This window comes from Megalobrama amblycephala, linkage group LG3 (assembly GCF_018812025.1).
Source record: "Megalobrama amblycephala isolate DHTTF-2021 linkage group LG3, ASM1881202v1, whole genome shotgun sequence".
NCBI lineage: Eukaryota > Metazoa > Chordata > Actinopteri > Cypriniformes > Xenocyprididae > Megalobrama > Megalobrama amblycephala.
The window spans coordinates 27994099-28013318 of record NC_063046.1 but is presented as its reverse complement, the minus strand read 5'-3'; the positions used below and the strand labels follow the sequence as shown (position 1 = coordinate 28013318).

The window sequence follows — 19220 nt, the reverse complement described above, 5'->3', positions numbered from 1 at the left end:
CAATAATATTTTAAAAGGAGGATTTCATGAAAAAAAGTGTTGTGCCATGTAGAAATCTTTATCTCTGTTTTTTAAATGTTTTGACAAACTTCTGTACTACTGTCAGTCAGTAAGTTTTATTGCAGTGACTACATTATATAAAAACAACAAACGTCCGAGTATATCTTAAAACCATGGTAACGGTAACGTAAAAATTTATAATACTTGACAGAACAGTCAAAATGCAGTTGGCCTCAAAGACGGATTATAAATGTTGTTCGTTTCCCTCTGTGAGATTGATAACATTGAGACAGTACGTGTGCAGATACCCTTCCAAAAGATAAAATCCACAGTGAGGATGTACAGTTGCTAATATAGTAAAGAAAGTAATAACAACATACGCAAAGAACGAAGAAAAACCCCAGTCTAAATACAATCGTCTTTTAATAAAAAAATCCATTAATAATAACAACAACAGTATGATAGCACTGATAGTGAATAAATGATAAGGACCATAAATAAGAAATATATTCCAAATGCTACTCAGTGTAAATATTCATTTGTACATATATTGTAAAATAATACAAAAAGGATATAAAGTATTTATATCCCTGAGGAACAGAAAGCTCATTTTTATGTGCTTCCTTTAGCATTTGATCTAACTTTACAAAATGCTGCTTACAGCAACAAAGCCATTATGTTCCAGCCAACATCAGCAAAGTTTCAGATGTAATGAATTTTTAAGCCAGGGAAGTTCATTTGTTATTTGTATAGACCAAAAAGCATAGCCACTGTGACTGTAGTAAACAACCATTTCTCATCCTCTACAGTTCATGCTGTTATAGCCACAATCAATGTGGCTTTGGATACATTACTAATGTAACAAGGAAATATAATTCACTAGGTCTGTCCATACTTTTTGGGGGCTCATTATGACTCTCTCTAAACCCTCTTTGTGTTTTCCTCTGTTATTTGCATATTATCAACTTAACTGGATATTAATCTGGGCTCAGATCTCATATCAAAAAAGCATCATGTAAAACAGTATTAAGTTTTTCTTTGTCAGAGGCGCTAGGCACTGTAAGTGACTTCTTGAAATACTGAATCTCCACCTTTCCGGACTGCTTGGCGAGCGCAACGCCAGAAAATGTGTTCTGTTTGGCTGGCTCACCAAACACTGCCATGGCTGTTACCCTGCGAAAAGTAGTTCGAAAACAAAAGATTTTAAAAACTGTGAAGTGCCTGAGGTACATGCTCTACCTCTGGAATTAGAGGAATAGAGGAATTATCTGACATATTAGCTTAACTGAACTTATTTCTATCATACTAAAAAGATCTAATGTTTGATATCTTGGCTTCATACCGGTCATTGTGTATATTCTCAGTGATGACTGGCACATAATCCTTCTCTGTCAGGTCCCAGATGAGAAGATCAGAGGCAGCATCCAGAACACAGAATACAGCTGGCCGTGTCTGAGACCACTGCACTGACAGAACAGGAGCGCCACTGGAACATTCAGACCACTCCATCAACGGATCTTCTCTCAGGACAGAGTGCAATCGAACTGTTCCATCACTGCAGCCAACCTATGGAAAGGAATCAAATAGGAATCAAATGGAAAGGGGTTAATATAATCAACAATGACAATGAACACAGAAAATACACATACAGTTCAAGCTGCTTTTACCAGGAAAAGGGGTTCTCCAAAAGGACTGAAGTCAAGTGTTGTGACCTCCACTGGTCTACAGCTGTCAAACTGTGATCTGTAGAACTTTGGAAGAACTTTCAAGCTATGCCTCGTACCATGTCTAACCAGACCCTTAGATAATGAAAGAAAATGCATTTCAAGAAACATTTCAAAACCAAGATAAAAGTCTATGTGATGGGAAACACCACCAAACCAAATTTCCAACAACTTCATGCAACACCCACCATGTTAGTACCAATGAAGTAGTGATTCGAGTCAGAAGGGAGGAACTTTAACTGAAGGCTCACAGGAGATCCAAATCCCATTATAATGTCTTGAGGTAATCTCTCACTGGTCTGTAGAGAGGAGCTGTGGAGTAATTTAACTTTACCGCCAGGCCTAAGACCTACCAAGCCAAACACACCATTATTAGATGATTAAAAAGATGATTTCATCTTCAATTTATTTGTATAGCCTTTTGTTTATAATACACAGAAAATAGTAAAATAAATTTAAACTTAGGCTTACCTAGGTCTGTTTGAGATCCAGAATCATTTCCTTTGGGCAGCTCGACCACAACCTGTCAGAGACCAAACCTTCAACTTTAATCAATCTCTTGTTAAAGTGACACAGCATCAAATGAAAGTGAGTTTCAGTGAAATAAAGTTACTGGTTAAAATCAGACATACCCAGAGAGTTAACACCCCATTTTCATCCAATGATCCTAACTGGAATGACAGTCCCAGAGACTCTAGATTTTGCACAAAGAAACAAGGAATTTCTTTTGGTGACATTCAAAATATACATTACCGTTTAAATGTTCGGGGTGAGTACAATTTTTTAATGCTTTAGAAATAAGTCTATTATGCTCACCAAGGCTGTATTTATTTAATCAAAAAGACAGTAAAACAGTATTGCAAAATATTATTACAATTACAAATGATTGCAATTACAAATTATTATTATTATTATTATTATTATTATTATTAATGTAATTTATTCCTGTGCTGGCAATATTGAATTTTTAGCAGCCACTGCTTTAGTCTTCAGAGCCACATGCTCTTTCAGAAATCAATCTAATATGCTGATCTGTTACTCAAGAAACTTTTGTAACAATATGAAGCTCTTAACTGTCATTTTTGATCAAATTAATGCATCCTTTCTGAATGAAACTACTAATTTCTTTTGATAAAATTATATTTACTGACCCTAAACTTTACTATTGTACTGAATTATATTAAAAAAAGTGTTTGTCAAACACAGGGCTTATATTACCTTCTATGTCTGCAGTTATCTTTGAACTTGTATCAGCAGTTGCCAGTACAGGTTCAACAGACACCACAGGAGAGAGATGACCCACCCCTGAAAGTACAGCATCTGCGAACATATACAAAATACAGGTCAGTTTAACTTTAACCGTGACCTGACTCCAAATATCTATATTTAAATATAAGTGAAGTTAGATGAATAAACAGTTTTCGAAAACACTTGTATATGTTATCTATTATTTATTGTGATGGCACAGCAGCTGAAGCAGTGAGCAGTGACTGACCCGTAGAGAAGGTCGGGTAGCGTAGTGTCCACACCTCCTTGCCAACCACCAAGTTGCAGTGAGTGCCAGAATGTTCTCTGAGATCCCATACCACCACTGAACCCACTGCTGTACCAGCAAACACTAACGTAACTTTACCAGGACTGAAACAACAACACCTCACCTGAGAGGGCAGGAGAAATGGGAGAAAAAGATTTTAATTTTTGGGAGACAATTTCATTTCAGAAACATCAGTAATGAATTTTACTCAGTATGTTCTTCTCCATACCTCAGATTCATAAAGAAGAATTTTTTGGGGTCTGGATGGCTCCCAGATGTTCCACACACAGATGACCGTCTCGCTGTCAAGCTGAACAGCACTGGTTTTGGAAGGAGGAGGATGAACAGACAGAAGAGTCTGTCTTTGGACTTGGGAGAACTGCAGCAGACTCACCTGACGACCTGCAAGAAGGTAGACACGCACGTATACGTCATTGAGGGTCTGCACATATTCACCACCATAATAAACACAGTTTACAGTTCATATTTATTGATGTTGATCACTGAATGTGATGTTTGAAATTGAATATTGACCCAATTATTAACCAAATATCTGTAATTTAAACTGAAAACTAATTATGTTAATAACTTCACAGTAATACAAATTAAAGTACATTTACATTAATACAAAAATCCCAGAACTAACGCTAACACATTTATTCCACAATAGAATCATGTATTTGAATGTATACCTCATAATAACTGCCATTAGTCAGTAAATGTTATTTATAAAACTATACCATGCAAAAAGGGGAGTTTGGCATTGAGTTGAATGCAGCCATCACTGAAGGACAGCGCATCTGTTTGAGAGCGAAGTTTTCTGACAGAATTACTCTCTGCCATATTCTCCTCTATCAAAACAGCCATCACCTGACATGCAAAAACAAAAAAAACAAAAAATCAACTAGAAGTTCACTATATCAGATGGATTATGGGGAATGACTGTCATATCTATTTCTGTGATCGAATAACTCAAGACATGCTTTTTGCACTTTTGTGGATTTTTTTTCTTTCAGATCATTTTTAACAAGTTGTTAAAAATAAACCCATAAACCATATTCTTTACCTGTGCAGCAGAGCGTAAAAAAGTAGTCAGATGTTGAGAATCAGTAGTTATTCTTGCAGTGGATTCCACTGATGTGTCTTGAGACACCTTAGAACCTGGTTACAGTTCAGGAAGTAGCACATAATAGACTATATTAGTTTTTACACATCCATTGTTGCTTGTTAATAATGGCACAGCAATTCTGAACACAATACCTCCGCATGCTGCCTTTGCTTCTGGTGGGTGCTGTGTCCATTTGTCTGTCATGTCTACTTCTTCTGTTTGTATATCTCGATCAGTGTTGTCTTCATTGCACTGCACATAAGCCTGGAGACACAAGAATCTCATGGGATTGCATAAAAGCAATTTTGAGTTGGAAAAAAGAAAAACAAATCTAGTTGAGAGAAACAAGAACTGTCCTGAGCTAATTCTTTAATCTTGTGCTGCCTATATTGCTCACAACATGGCCAAATACTTCAAAATATCCCCATTTTCCTTTTGTAGGCCACATAGCGTGGAAGTACCTACAACTTCCAAGATTTCTAACCTGTTTTGTATCAGCTGTTCCAAAGGTCTTGATGTACATGTCATACTCATTGACAGGAGGCAGGTCCAGCAGAGAGAAGGTGATGGAGAAGTCTAAATCAATCAGACGCAGAAGTTCCTCACTGCGCTTCCTTCAATTCAAACCAAATGGCTATTGATTAATTTATCAATTAGTCAACAAATGCAATTTATTTTCTGTTTTTTAAAAAAGTATCTCATTCGGCTCTCATCTGAAGATTATCATGAAGATAGAAAACTTACTTCTGTTTCTTGGCCACTTTCTGGCTGACCTCTCGCTGCTTTGCTGATACAAAATCAATAATTTTGCCATGCATTTGACTTTTGTTAGAGTGTCTTTCTGTGAAAACACAACAAAACACTGATGTAGGTCTTCCTTTTCATGCTCAGCCGTAGAATGTGCGAATCAACAAACTTTTGTTTAACTACCTCTCTGGGTGATAGCTGACTCTATGTTTGTGGGCTTTGATCTTGCAGAGTAGATTCTGTCATTTTCCTCATCAATGGCTCTCTGAATGGCTTCAATCTCTTCTCTTCTCCTGGGGCTCAGCTCCCTCTTCTCTTCTCTCACTTTCTTGTCATCTTCCACTTTCTCCTCCTCACCCTTATCATCCTCTTCTTCACCTACATCCTCAAAGTCTTCCTCATAATCCTAAAAGCAGGAACAGCTCATCACTTTACAGCCAAAAGAACAGCATAATAAAATATGAAATAAGACAGAAGTAAATAAGAATTTTGTTGGTTAGATTCAGCATTAAGATTCACATCAGGGCAATATAAACCAAGAATTTATATTTAAGTTATCTTGTATTCATCATATATTCACTGAAATCTTTATTTTTCTTTTCAGAAAACATTTTGATGTCTCAAAATGATGACACTTATATCCAATGATGACAAAATGTGTTCACCATTCATAGTATTATGTACTATCCAACTTATGTCATGTATGTAATGATAGCACTGGACTCCTTCACACCTCAAAATCCTCATCATAATCATCATTATGATAATCTTTGCCTGATTGTTTGTCCTTTTCAGTATCTTCATTCTCCACCTTGAAAGACAAAAGCATACAATCATATTAGCTGTGGGTTTACTCTTTTACTCAAAATTTACAATGGGGCTAGACAGTGGAAACAGCTTAAAAAGTAAAGACATGCAACAAAACATTTTTAAGCTGGTAAGGAACACAGACTCTAAAAGGAAGAGTTTTTATATTTGCGTTGATTTAGGCTATTGTAATGTAGAAATGCAGCTTCTTGTCTGTATATATAATATTTAAAGGTCCCGTTCTTCGTGATCCCATGTTTCAAACTTCAGTTAGTGTGTAATGTTGTTGTTAGAGTATAAATAAAATCTGTAAAATGTTAAAGCTCAAAGTTCAATGCCAAGCGAGATATTTTATTTAACAGAAGTCGCCTACATCGAACGGCCAGTTTGGACTACATCCCTCTACTTCCTTCTTTAATGACGTCACTAAAACAGTTTTTTGACTAACCTCCGCCCACAAGAATACACAAGAGTTGCGTTTGTAGAGTGTGTTTGTCGCCATGTCGTCGAAACGCTGTTATTTCCATCCCGCAGTCCAATGACCGGGTCTGATTCCGGCTCAAATTGATAAAAATGAGCGCGTGCATCTCCACGTTATGGTAAGAGGCGTGACCTTTCCGGGCAAGGTTCGCTAAGCTGCTGTCGAATCACAACACAGGAACCGCTGGCACAATCAGAACTCGTTACGTATTTCTGAAGGAGGGACTTCATAGAACAAGGAAGTCATCAGCCCGTTTTTATGACAGTGGAAACAGCGGTATACAGATAAGTAAATTATGTGAAAAATACTGTGTTTTTTTACACGCGAAACATGAACACATGTTATATTGCACACTATAAACACAATCAAAGCTTCAAAAAACCACGAAAAACGGGACCTTTAAACAGATTTGGATGTTGGCATCCAAACATCCAATCTGGATGGCATCACAGGTTTAGTTTACAGGCCAGGTTGGACTTCCAATTAATGTACATACAGAGCTCTAGTAGTAATTAAAGAGGTAGAAAACTAGCAGAGTTAACATTAAGTGTTAAATCTGTGTTATGAACAATATAGAATTTTCACGCAGGAGTTGTCTTAACTTTGAAAAATGTAACTTATAAGATTTATTTAATTGCAATGGAAGGAGTGGCAGATATTTCCTTCCATTTTGAAACATACATCCGAGTGAAATGGATTATCAAAAAAGGTAAAGAAATGACATGGTCAACAAAAAAAAACATGCACAGATGAATCATTCAAAATAAGAATTTTCAAATCTAATTTTCATTTCATGCAGACTTTAACATATAGCGTAACTGAACTTTAAACAGAAATCTTACAGGGATTTTTGGATCACTCATTTCAGCTTGAAAAGAGCTCCATGTTACCTGAGGTCTCTTGGTCGGTTCCTACACCCGCCCACCACCACACACACACACACACACACACACACACACACACACACACACACACACACACACACACACACACACATACATACAAACATATTATATGCAATGGAGATTTATAACCTTACAAAACTAAAAAGCAAATGAATGTCATGAAACTTTTGCATTTCATTTAATTCAATTTAATTGACAATGTTTGTACCTCTTTGTCTTTAATTATCCTTTCATTCATTTCATGTCCTGATGAAACTTTTTGTTTCCGCTCTCTTTCACTCCTTTCACTCTTGTAGTCTGAAGCCTCCTTGTGCCTTCTTTCACGCCTTCTGTCTCTCTCTTCCCTCTCTCTGGCCTTTTCCCTATCCCCACCTTTGATGCCGTGGAAATAATCCTTTGATTCTTTCCGCTCCTGGTGATGCCGTTCACCTTCTTGAGAGTGACTTGCGTTTGGAACCTGTTGACAACAACAACTTTAGCAAGACTTTTAATGTTTTCAATGTGGCTAAATCAAGTCAGTTGACTTGCCACAATTTTTCAATATTTTTCCACAAGATAAAACTGTAAAAACAATAATATGGTGAAACATTATTACAATTTAAAATAACTGTTTTCCATTTTTTTTTTTCCAAATATAATTTATTTTCTGAAGTAATGGCTGCTAAGAAAAACTCTTTGCTTTGCCATTACTGGAATAAATTACATTTTAAAATATATTAAAATAATAATAAAAACTAATAATAAATATTAATATTATTATTGCAATATTTTGATCATAACTAAAAATCATAATTATTCAAAAAACTTTTGACCCGTAATGTACATATCACACATATCTTGCTCATAAATAGCAACAACCTTACACATGGCTTACATGGCTTTCTTTATCCCTTATTCTCTTCTCTCTATCTTCTTTATCTCTCCTGTGTTCTGAAATAAAAGAGATCATATTGATAATATCATATTAATTGTGATTTTCTACCAAATTCAAATTGTCATGAACCAAAAAAACAAAACAAAACAAAAAACAACTTCTTCTCGAGGCACAAACTGTTCATACCTCTTTCTTTGTGTCCAAAGTTTTCTTTATCACTGCGTTTCTCTCGCCTTTCTCCTTCTCTCTGTTTTTCCTCATATTCATGTCGATTTCGGTCACTTTCTCTTGCTCTGTGTCTTTCTCTTCTCTCTCGTTCTCTTTCTTTGTCTCTCTCCTTCTCTTCTTTTCCTCCTTCTCTTTTCTCCTCTTTCCTTCTATCCGTTTCACTTTTTCTTTCCCTATCTCTCTCAGACCTCCTTCTATCCCTATCTCTATCTTTTTCTCTTTCCCTGTCCATTTCCCTGTCCCGCTGTTTGTACATATCTATGTCCCTGTCTTTATCTCTATCCTTCCGTCTTTCGCTGTTTTCCTTCTCACCTCGATCGTGTCTTTTTTCTTCTTCATCTCCATCTCCGTGTCTGTTGAAATCTAACGCCTTATCTCTCTCTCTCCCTCTCTCTTTATATCTATCCTCCCTGACGTCTTCCCTCTTGATATCCTGGTTTCTGTCCCTGTCTGGGTCTCTGTGTTTACTCTCCTCTCTTGTGCTTTCTCCGTGTCTCCGTTTTTCTTTCTCTTTCCTTGCGTCTTGATCGGGGTCTCTTTGTCGCCGATCCAGAGATTCTCCATTCCTGTGTTTCCTGTGCTCCTCTTCACGTTTGGATTTTCTTCTGCTGTCCTCATTGTGTGCCTGGCAACACAATGACATTTGTACGGGTTGTGCTTTTAAACCTTGTCTTTTTCTTACACACAAACAAACTGCAGATTACCTGAATGTGCACTTTTAAGTCATCAGACCTCCAAGTATCTTCTTTTGTTATTTTCTTATGAGAGGACGAGGAAAATGGATATTAAATGCGTTAAAACTGTGCAGAATGAAGCTCGTTGCTCGATTACCTAATATAACTAACAAAATATTGCTTAGTTACAAGTTGATTCTTTATATACCAAGTGTTTAAATGATGAAGTATTTGCTTTTGAAATAAACAGATTTAACTTGAGTAGGTAAGCAGTTTTATTTGGCTATCGATGAGTGGCTAATCGTGCTGTTCATCTTTAAAATCTTCACAAAAACAAACAACCGCTACACAACAGCTGCTCCATACGGGATAAATGTTGCTTTACCTTCACAGGGTACATCACTTTAGAGATTCACTCCTCAGTTCTTCTTTACAATCCAACAATCACAAGTTTATGTTGACAGCTTTCACCGCCATACCGCTATACGGCTACAGCGAATGCGCAGTTTAATGCTACTATGGTAACCTGACAAGCCATGGTTTCAACAGACTATTAAATCGAGCAAAGAACAATCGATAGATTCAAATCTTATTTACTATGGCAACACTGTCGAATTTTGATAATAATCGAAAAATCGAACTAATAAAATGCGACATAGCTCACAATATAAAACATGACATATTGCTACTATACATTTGTCCATGTGTATAGTTGCATTCTTGTTAAGATAAATTAGTATGTTGACGTATGTAAATTCTTTGTTTAGTAATTCATCTCGTTTTGTCGGCTGTTTCCAAAAATGATAGCGTTCTGTAAACTTGTGCACTCAGTTAATAAATAAATAAATTAATTAAATTAAATTAATAATAAATAAGTAAATAAATAATTGAATTAAATTGTGATTAAAATAAGACAAATATTAGTTTTTAATCTATTAAAATAAATAAAAACGATTTATATAAATAAAAAAAAATATATTAAAATGAAATAAATGAAAAATAAGTAAAGAATAAATTTAACAGTACAATACTATAGCGAGTGTTAGTTGCATCTAAAATATCTTAAACCCCTGGTTTAGGAGTTAACAGTTTATAGTTGTGCATCGCTTCGTTGTCGACGCCTCATATTGTTTGTGTTTCTTCAGTTGCTTGGCTCGGTGGTGATTTTGCGCTGCTCGCGACACTGACCTCTCGAGACCCGCTGTGTGAGTGCGCGTGTGTGAAGCGCTCAGCTGTCTGTCACAGCAGCACGCGCTTCTTCACAACACAACCAGCCAGCCAACAGACTACACACACGCACAGTGGCGCTGCGACAACTGAGTTCTTCAATTATGCACCGCTAGATATGTTTTTAAAATTAAAGCAAAGCGAACCAGTATCCGCGTCAAAATGGACTGGTGTACATCTTCATATTGAGAGTTGTACGGGATGGTCTGAAGTATCGTGTTTACTCCCGAAGCTTTTGCATTAAAGCACAATGTACACGTTTGACAGCAGTGCCTAATATTTTATCAGCACCGTTTGTGCTGAATATGACAGAGGATACTATGACGGCTGTGCGCGGAAATCTTTCTCAAACAGCAGGTGCTTCGGGACAAAAGGATAGCGGACAAACTGAAACGACAAACGGGGCGATTCCTTCCTCCTCACCGGCGGAGCTCAGCGAGGACTCTCCGTCCTGCACCAGCGAACTGACCCGCACGTGGCTGCAGTTCGCCAAGACCTTCGTCATTATCTTCCCCATATATGTCTTGGGTTATTTTGAGTTCAGCTTTAGTTGGCTTTTAATCGCACTCACAATATTTTTCTTTTGGAAGAGAAACACGAAGTGTAAGAACACGAGGCTGACAAGAGCACTCTCCATTTTTGAGCAAGAGGACACTGTTAAACAGGAGCTGGAAGCAACTGAGTTACCATCATGGGTGAGTTAAACTCTTCTTTCATTGACTGGCTGTGTTTTAAAACATCATAGTCAGCACACAGACATGCAAACCAAGAGGGAGTTGTATCTATAGTTGTTATAAAACTTTCCCTCATTAAAAGCTAGAATAAAAGTACAGAATGGGGTCTCTTTAGTGTGATTTGATGGAATTGATATTCCTGGAACAACATGCCATAACATCTTTACATACTTGTTTAGGCCTGGGTGTAGTGCATTAGGTTAAGCAAAGTCTTATATTGACTAAATTTTGAAATGTGATAGATAAACACAGTGTATTTCCTTGATCAAAGTTGTTTGGCTTTAGTTAAGAGTAGGATGTTTTGTTTGCTTTCAATGATGTGTCCATTCAGCAAACTGAGAGCTTGAAACAATAAGTTTGTATCCCAGGTGATGCCGGGCTGTCAGGGATGAGGCAGACCAAGACTTTTTGCCTCTTTGTCTGTGAAGGTGAACAGTGGTTTGCTAGATAGAGGATGCAGCATGTATCTGTCTGACTACTGTCTAATTTTATCCTACATAGACATTATCTGGAGCCTCTGCTCATCATGGCTCAAATCTAAAGCCAAGTGGGTTAGGTTTAGTAAATAAATGTTATGTAATGAGATATTTGAACCTGAAGGGTGAGAGCCAAGGTCAGTCTGTGTAGTTTCAAATGAGGATTCAGTGCTCTGCAGTCCGTGTTAGAAATGTAAGTTTTACAGAAAAATAAAATAAAAATGTCAAAGTAAATGAAGTGGTTAACTGACCATAATTACCAGTAATTACCTGACCGTATACTGTGAAAACTGTAAATCGTTTAACATTGCATGTATTTTTTTTTTTTTTGCTAGTAAAAACTATGAATTGCCATGTACAATCACAACGAAAAACAGTAAAAAGGACATGATTTTATTTTAATAGTTTTGTTTCTTCTCATTTTTGTTATCAATAATATACATTATATTTTGTTGTTGTTGTTGTTTTTACAGTACATTAATTTACTGTTATGGTGGTGGTTATCAGTGCATTAATGCCTGAAACATTGTCACCATATTTTTTAGCAACCACAGCTGCCGTTTTAAAACAAATTTAATTTAATATTTTATTTTACAATGTAGATCCAGATGGTATTGGATGACAGATCCCCAACCCCCCATTTAAAGTAATGGTCAGTCACTATGAGATTCTCTGTGATAAATTAAAAACAAAAATGATTCACATTTGCTCTCACCAATCTACAGGACAGCAGTTTAATCCTGTAGTTTTATTCAGTTATCAGAAACATTTTCATTACATGGTCTCACAAGCACCCAAATTCATTTCTTCATTTAGACTTTGACTGATCTGGAACCTTAATCAAATTAGATTCTGGCATGAGGCAACTTGCCTGTAGGAGATCAGAAGTCTGTTGAACTGGTTTATGCTGATGAGTTTGAAGTTTTTTTGTTTTGTTTGTTTTGAACATAATGTTTCACAACAGTAGTGTTATGAATTCTATGATTATTCATTCATCATTTATTTTGTGGCACCACACTCTCATACCAAAAAGTGACTTTTGAAACACCGATGACTTGTTTGTCCATTTTCTCTCTCATTCCTAGGAAGTGTGTGATGCCTGAGGAAGATAGATTTCCCTATATTTATAATCAGTTCTTTGGAAGTGATTTGAATGCTTCACTCGTCTTCTTAAGAAAACATGTAGCTATGAAGTAAACCAATGAAAAAAATCTCTTAGTTAAATGCATTGCATATTTTTGCAGTTTACAAAACATATCTAAATACATGTAATCATTTAAAAAAAAAAATGTATCTGTTAGTGATTACAAGCTAGTTACCCCCCAGCTTCTTCCAGTTGACTTCTCTCTCAGCAATATGACACAACAACTCAATATATATCTTTTAATAGAAAAACATTTACATCACAGGTTATCACATTCTCATCAAATCATGTCACTTTTAGTTCTCTGTAGAATTACAAAACATATCCTCATTACTGTGTGCATTACTATCTACATTACTGTCTACAGTCTACTGACTCATCTCTAGCCAGAATTTTTCTTTTTCTTTTTTTTTTCAAATGAACATTCTCACATATATCTCTCTATTGTCTAGTCAGTGAGGAGAAATCCTGAGTGATCTCTAGTGACCATAGAAACATGGTTACCATGGGAACTTTCCATGTCTTTCCCACATATCATTAATACTAAACAAAATATTCAGTGTTCATGTTGGAGGGATTCCAGAAGTGTAGTTCTACCAGAAAGACTCGGGAGGCAAGGAAACATTTGAATAAGATTCATTTAACAGTTTGTATGCAAATATCGAACAGATGGAATGATAAAGTTCTTTGGGTGTAGGCCCCGTTCATAGTACAGTCCGGAGGGTAGCAGACGTTTGCAGATCCTGCCTTAAGATGAAGGCAGGGGCGGAGCCTACCCCCAATGTATGGATAGACAACGACCTGGTGCTGGTGGGGAGGATGGGGGTGAACGCCGGCGTCGGTATCTGCAAACATAATAGAACTTTTATAGAACTGCGAACTGAACTTTTATACTCAGGTGACGTGCAGTGATTGGTTAGATAATGAGTAATGACGTGACGTTAGAGTCTTCCAGGTAGAACTTCTGCTAGAGCTCCCATTTCTGGTCGTAGCAGCTCTAGATGTGTCCAGTGATGTTTGCCTTGATTGATGGTTATGCTGAACTGATGTGAATATGTCAGTGGGAGAGCTTGCTGAGGAAAGTGCTGTGCTGTCATATGATTCTCTAAGCTTCACCAACACTGTTTTGGAATGAAAATAAATTTGGAGTGAGTGCACTGCAGAAGGGAAGTCACACACACCCACTTTGCCTCTTGAGATTACAACGATGTTACTTTTGTAGGACACACAGAAAGATGTTAGCTTTATAGGTGGCAGGTGCCAAAAATGCGAAACTCCTTCTTAGGACAACTTTGAACTTTTTTGATCCACTATATATATACAAACACTATATTGCCAAAAGTTTTGGGATGCCTGACTTTACATTCACGTGAACTTTAATGACATGCAAAAAAAAATGCATATAGGTTTGAAACAACATTAGAGTTAATGCTTGTGAACCTAAAATGAATAATAAAACCTATATTTTTGTTGTTGCTGCTGTTTTTAAGTTAGAAAATGAAAAAAGTGCAATGTTAGTGTGTCATCTGCACCCCTCCCACTGCATGAAACAAATGCTGGCTAAGCATTTTACTCATGCAGGGATTTAACTGCAGCTACGCTTAGGTGCCACTTTTTTGTGTAGAGAACCTTTCACAGGTTTAGACAAAGTCATTTTATTTTGTCATATACTGACTGTCTTTTATTTTTCATGCCATCTGTGGACCAAGGGGGTGTGTGTGTGAAAGCCAGAGGGGTTTCTTCAAAGATTTCAGTGCATTTACAGAAGCAGTCCCGTTCCCTCTCTATTTTTATAATATTATGTTTTTTGTCTATTTTCTATGCCAGGTTCATTATCCAGATGTGGAGAGAGTTGAGTGGCTAAATAAGGTGAGAGAAGTATGATATAATAATTTCTTGTCCCTCATCATTGTACGTAGCTGTCATTCTTCACCCTCTGTGTCAAGAAAATAAATAAATACATAAACCTCAGAGAAAATGTAGCTGTGTATAACCAGTGGCTTTTTAAAATATTCATTGTACATATACACTCAGTGACTCAGAGTCTTCAAAAAACATACCTGATTTGAATATTTCATTGACATCTTGCCCAGCGGTGTAATTTATGTACCTGAATTGCCTCATGCTTCTGCAAAGTATGTCTGCAACATTCAAAATCATGCAAAACTATTTACATGAAACACTGCAGAATCAGGCATGTTTTTAAACATGACAAAAGTGAGTGAGAAGGATTAAAAACTCCTATTGTACTGTATTATACTAATATTACAATCTACTGTAAATATGCATGCACATGCATTTTGAAGCACGTAAATGTGATATACATCATGATTCATGAATGTAAAAACATTGTTATATTCATTATTATTTTTTTATTATTATTATTTTGGTCAGACTATCTGCACCTCTGACTTAGTTAAGGCTTATAGATGTTATTTCTTTGCTTTCAGACAAGTTAGCCTACATTTCGTTTTTAATAATTCTGTTTGTGCCTTCCCAGTATGTCTATCTGTTCTGTTTGCATTGGGAAATAGTTTTCAAATGCTTAGAATATTTACAGTTAGTCAAGTTGCAACATGTCTTCAGGCCTGTTTAAAAAAAAAACTGTGTACCTTTGTGTGATCTGCAACCTTGTTGTGGAAAAAATATATTTTCCATACAGTGAAGATTTATTTTGTTATTAGCAAATGTAGTCAAGAGACTATCAAACAACAGTTAAACTGCTGTGGTAACTAATGAGTTTTGGATTGGCTTATTTATCATACTTAAGTCAGTAGCAGAAATAAGGATGCCTTAAGTGCCTCAGTTTTGCTCAGTTGCATAGTGCTGAGCAGATACTCTCTTTGCCTTTCAGACAGTGAAACAGATGTGGCCTTACGTGTGCCAGTTTGTGGAGAAGCTGTTTAAAGGAACAATCGAGCCAGCCATCAAAGAAGCCAATGCCCACCTCAGTACATTCAGCTTCACCAAGATCGATCTCGGAGATAATGTATGCACACTCACAGAGTTCTCACAGTCTATGAACATTCATCCTTTTAGAGAACATGTAAATCTCTGTTCAAGCTGGCTTGTCTTTTTCAGAGCTTTGGCGCAATATGACCCACACTTTATACACACAAACACATCGCATACATAGATGTATCCTTTGCTGCCTTTGATAACCCACAATCCTGTGCATTCAATTCTGTGACAGTTAAGCTTAAAAAATAAATATGGCATCTAAAAGTTGTGGTCGGTGGTCAGTTTGTGTGTAAATGTGCATTTTGGCTACATTTTCCACTTATTTATTATATTTGCTTAGTTATTCACCAAAGCTCGCTAAAACCGTTACGCCGATTCAGAAGTCTGTCCAAAATCAGTTTTGTGAGGTACCTTCTTCATGCACCAACGCTGCCTGCAAAATCATTGTCTGATAAAGCAGCTATGCAAAAAGTCAGCTGCCTAAGTTTTCGAACACAGCCACAGTCTCTGCCTCTTCTTCCCATTATATCCTGTGCTGTCACCACTATTAATTATTAATTAACAAAAAGAAACCAGTAGGCACAGCCTAACCCATTCACTCGGTATAAGAGCATGCATACACTGCTCACGTGAAAGAATTGTCAATAATTGTCAATGTGTTCAGCTCAACCTCAATCAAGGACTTTATAGCCATACAATATTTTAGCTATATATTTTATACTGTGTAGAATAATCATATATTTGTAGGCACAATGGAAGTACAGAATGGCATGCTGTACTTCATCACAGAAAGTTTTATGATCTCTATCTTTTAAACACCAGTAATTCGATTGCGGCTTTTCAGATTTTCTCATCTTAGGTCAACTGCACATCAAAAGTGTTAACATTTATCTAACCTAATTTTGTAGATATGTCTTGCACATATTTTTATACCAGCTACCCAATCAAAGTCAATCACGTTGTGCTGGTGTTTTTGGCCCTGTTTACACCTGTTATTAAGATGTATTTTGGTTGATCGGATCACAAGTGGAAGATACTTAATACAGGTGTAAACGGGGTCTAAAACGTTTTGAGCTTGTCCATTTTCGACCACTTCCAGAGATAATCGTAAAATTAATTCGACCAGATTGCTTTTGTAGTGTAGACGCTCATGCGTTCAAATTAGGGCTGGACAATTATGGCCTAAAATCAAAACCTTGATTAATTGAACATTTTACCTCGATTACGATTAATGAATGATTATTTTGTTTATTTATTTATTTATTTTTGCCCTCATAGCTCACTGACAAGGTTTGTACTGTAAATATGATTGACTATTAAAGGTGGGATATTTTTTTCCTATTGAAAGAGCAATCTTACATCATAGCTCACTATCAGCAGTTATTTTCTATGTTCGTAACATTTCTTACAGATTTCTGCTCGTTGTAAATCAGATAAAGATAAATTAGCACAGTACTAGTACGAGTGATTGCGTGTGTGAATAAGTCATACCATCTCTCTATTCATTGTGAAGCTGTGGGTTGTAAATAGTTCCTTCAAAAGTAGAAAAATATATGCTATAATAATTTTTGAGTTTCTAAGCTACTTTAGTGATAAATCACAGGACAGCGCTGACAACTAGTTTCTGTGTTCCTCTCAGTGCGCGCGATCTTCACGTTTTGCGCAGCTACGGTTTGTATGAGTGTTCGTGCCACAATGCAGCGGCGCGAGCGCGGTAGCTTGATATAATAATACACAACCGATCGTCTAATTGCTTTAAAGCATTAGTCCACTTTTAAATGCACTTTTCCTGATAAATTTACTCACCCCCATGTCATCCAAGATGTTCATGTCTTTCTTTCGTCAGTCGAAAAGAAATGAAGGTTTTTGAGGAAAACATTCCAGGATTATTCTCCTTACAGTGGATTTCAATGGCTACCAACAGGTTTAAGGTCAAAATTACAGTTTCAGTACAGCTTCAAGGGCTTTAAACGATACCAGATGAGTAATAAGGGTCTTATCTAGCGAATCGATCGGTCATTTTCGAAAAAAATACAACCGTTTATGCTTTATAAACAAAATATCGCCTTGAACGTACTTTCCGCTTCCGCATTCTTCATAACGCTTACGCTGAATATTCTACGCCTTCCCTATTCAAGTTACGGGAAAAAACTAAACTGGCGCCGCGTTCTTTCCGTAAGTAGAATAGGGAAGGCCATAGATGTCTATGGGGAAGGCGTAGAAGATTCAGCGTAAGCGTTATGAAGAATGCGGAAGCGGAAAGGCGATATTTTGTTTATAAAGCATAAACGGTTGTATTTTTTTCGAAAATGACCGATCGATTCGCTAGATAAGACCCTTATTACTCATCCGGTATCGTTTAAAGCCCTTGAAGCTGCACTGAAACTGTAATTTTGACCTTCAATCTGTTGGTAGCCATTGAAATCCACTGTAAGGAGAAAAATCCTGGAATGTTTTCCTCAAAAACCTTCATTTCTTTTCGACTGACGAAAGAAAGACATGAACATCTTGGATGACATGGGGTGAGTAAATTTATCAGGAAAAGTGTATTTAAAAGTGGACTATCGTTAATCCTTTAATGTCCAAACCATAAAACAAATACAACTGACAAAATTTAGTGAAGACGCAAGGCTCACCACTCGCGTGGCATCACTATGTGTTGAACCAGCATTCACCTCCGTCTCGGAGGCTCCGTGTTTTGCTTTTATGCCACTGACTGGGCGGGGCAGAGTCGCGCGGTAGTATGTTTTTAAGGGGCAAGTATTAATGGGATTAAAAAAACGAAATACCTGACATGGGGAAAATTACATCGGGTAGAGGTTCTGAATTTCGGTTTCGATTACTTTTCGATTAATCGTCCAGCCCTAGTTCAAACAGCCACTAAAGATGCCTACTCTCCGCCTACTGACTTACATAAACATTATGGGAAGTGTGCTAGCCAGATGGGATTTAAACTTTGTTGGCTGGAGACCCAAGTTTGGTTTGAAGACGAAAAATGTACCAAGCACAATGTTCTCTCACCCTTCCTGATTTTTAACATGCATTCACAGCTTTCGGCGTAGTCTTGCGGCCATCAGAACTTAAACGAAAGCTGATGCTCTCCTTATTTTTTTCGTCATCTTCAGCACATTCATATGTAAATTGCGCAAGCTTATTTCATCCATTAGACGAAAGATCTGAAAATAATCCATTCTTTTACCCGCCCATAGACCCTCTCCTTGAAGAAATCAGGACAGAAGTGGTTGAAAGTGGATAAAAGAGATGGATTAAAACAACAGGTGTAAACGGGAATGCCTCTACCGCGTCTACTTGTGATCTTTGCAAGAAGAGACTGTGCTTTAGCAGACCACTACTATAAGAAACAGTACACACTTCACACAACTTTGTTAATATAACTAAGCATGAATTCAAAAGCCACTTCAAACATTTAATTGTAAAAATTGTGTATTTGGCTTATGCAGCAGTTCACAATGGGATTTGATGAGGGCATGAAACATACATGCATGGTGTTGGCTTTTATTCAGCAAGTAAAATTTATTCACAAACCGTTCACTGAATTTTTTCAGAAGGAATGTATAAATAAGTGAATTGAAAGC

The 19220-nt window shown here is 36.8% G+C and overlaps 2 protein-coding genes across 8 annotated transcripts in view; one reads left to right on the top strand and one right to left on the bottom strand.

Annotated features, from left to right (window-relative positions):
- Positions 1 to 404: 404 nt before the first annotated feature.
- Positions 405 to 9625, bottom strand: dync2i1 (dynein 2 intermediate chain 1). 5 transcript variants are annotated; one of them, XM_048184798.1, is made up of 22 exons: positions 9468 to 9625; positions 9113 to 9166; positions 8367 to 9033; positions 8181 to 8236; positions 7515 to 7763; positions 7244 to 7312; positions 5847 to 5924; positions 5297 to 5519; positions 5111 to 5207; positions 4851 to 4980; positions 4519 to 4630; positions 4325 to 4419; positions 3999 to 4128; positions 3488 to 3660; positions 3220 to 3382; positions 2943 to 3044; positions 2357 to 2418; positions 2196 to 2247; positions 1913 to 2073; positions 1668 to 1799; positions 1343 to 1566; positions 405 to 1173 (listed from the first exon to the last, which is right to left on the bottom strand). In XM_048184798.1, the coding sequence occupies exons 1-22, from the start codon at positions 9480 to 9482 to the stop codon at positions 996 to 998; spliced, it is 3222 nt and encodes a 1073-aa protein (XP_048040755.1). In that variant the 5' UTR covers positions 9483 to 9625; the 3' UTR covers positions 405 to 995. The 5 variants fall into 5 exon arrangements, with proteins under 5 accessions (XP_048040755.1, XP_048040756.1, XP_048040758.1 ...); XM_048184799.1 differs by having other exon boundaries at positions 7292 to 7312; XM_048184801.1 differs by lacking the exon at positions 7244 to 7312.
- A 157-nt stretch (positions 9626 to 9782) lies between these two features.
- Positions 9783 to 19220, top strand: part of esyt2b (extended synaptotagmin-like protein 2b) — a 35077-nt gene continuing 25639 nt past the window's right edge. For all 3 annotated transcript variants that reach the window (XM_048184812.1, XM_048184811.1, XM_048184810.1), the window contains exons 1-3: positions 9783 to 11004; positions 14491 to 14532; positions 15518 to 15652. In XM_048184812.1, the coding sequence (XP_048040769.1) occupies positions 10615 to 11004; positions 14491 to 14532; positions 15518 to 15652 (567 nt within the window). In that variant the 5' untranslated portion in view covers positions 9783 to 10614. The remainder of the gene's footprint in view (positions 11005 to 14490; positions 14533 to 15517; positions 15653 to 19220) is intronic.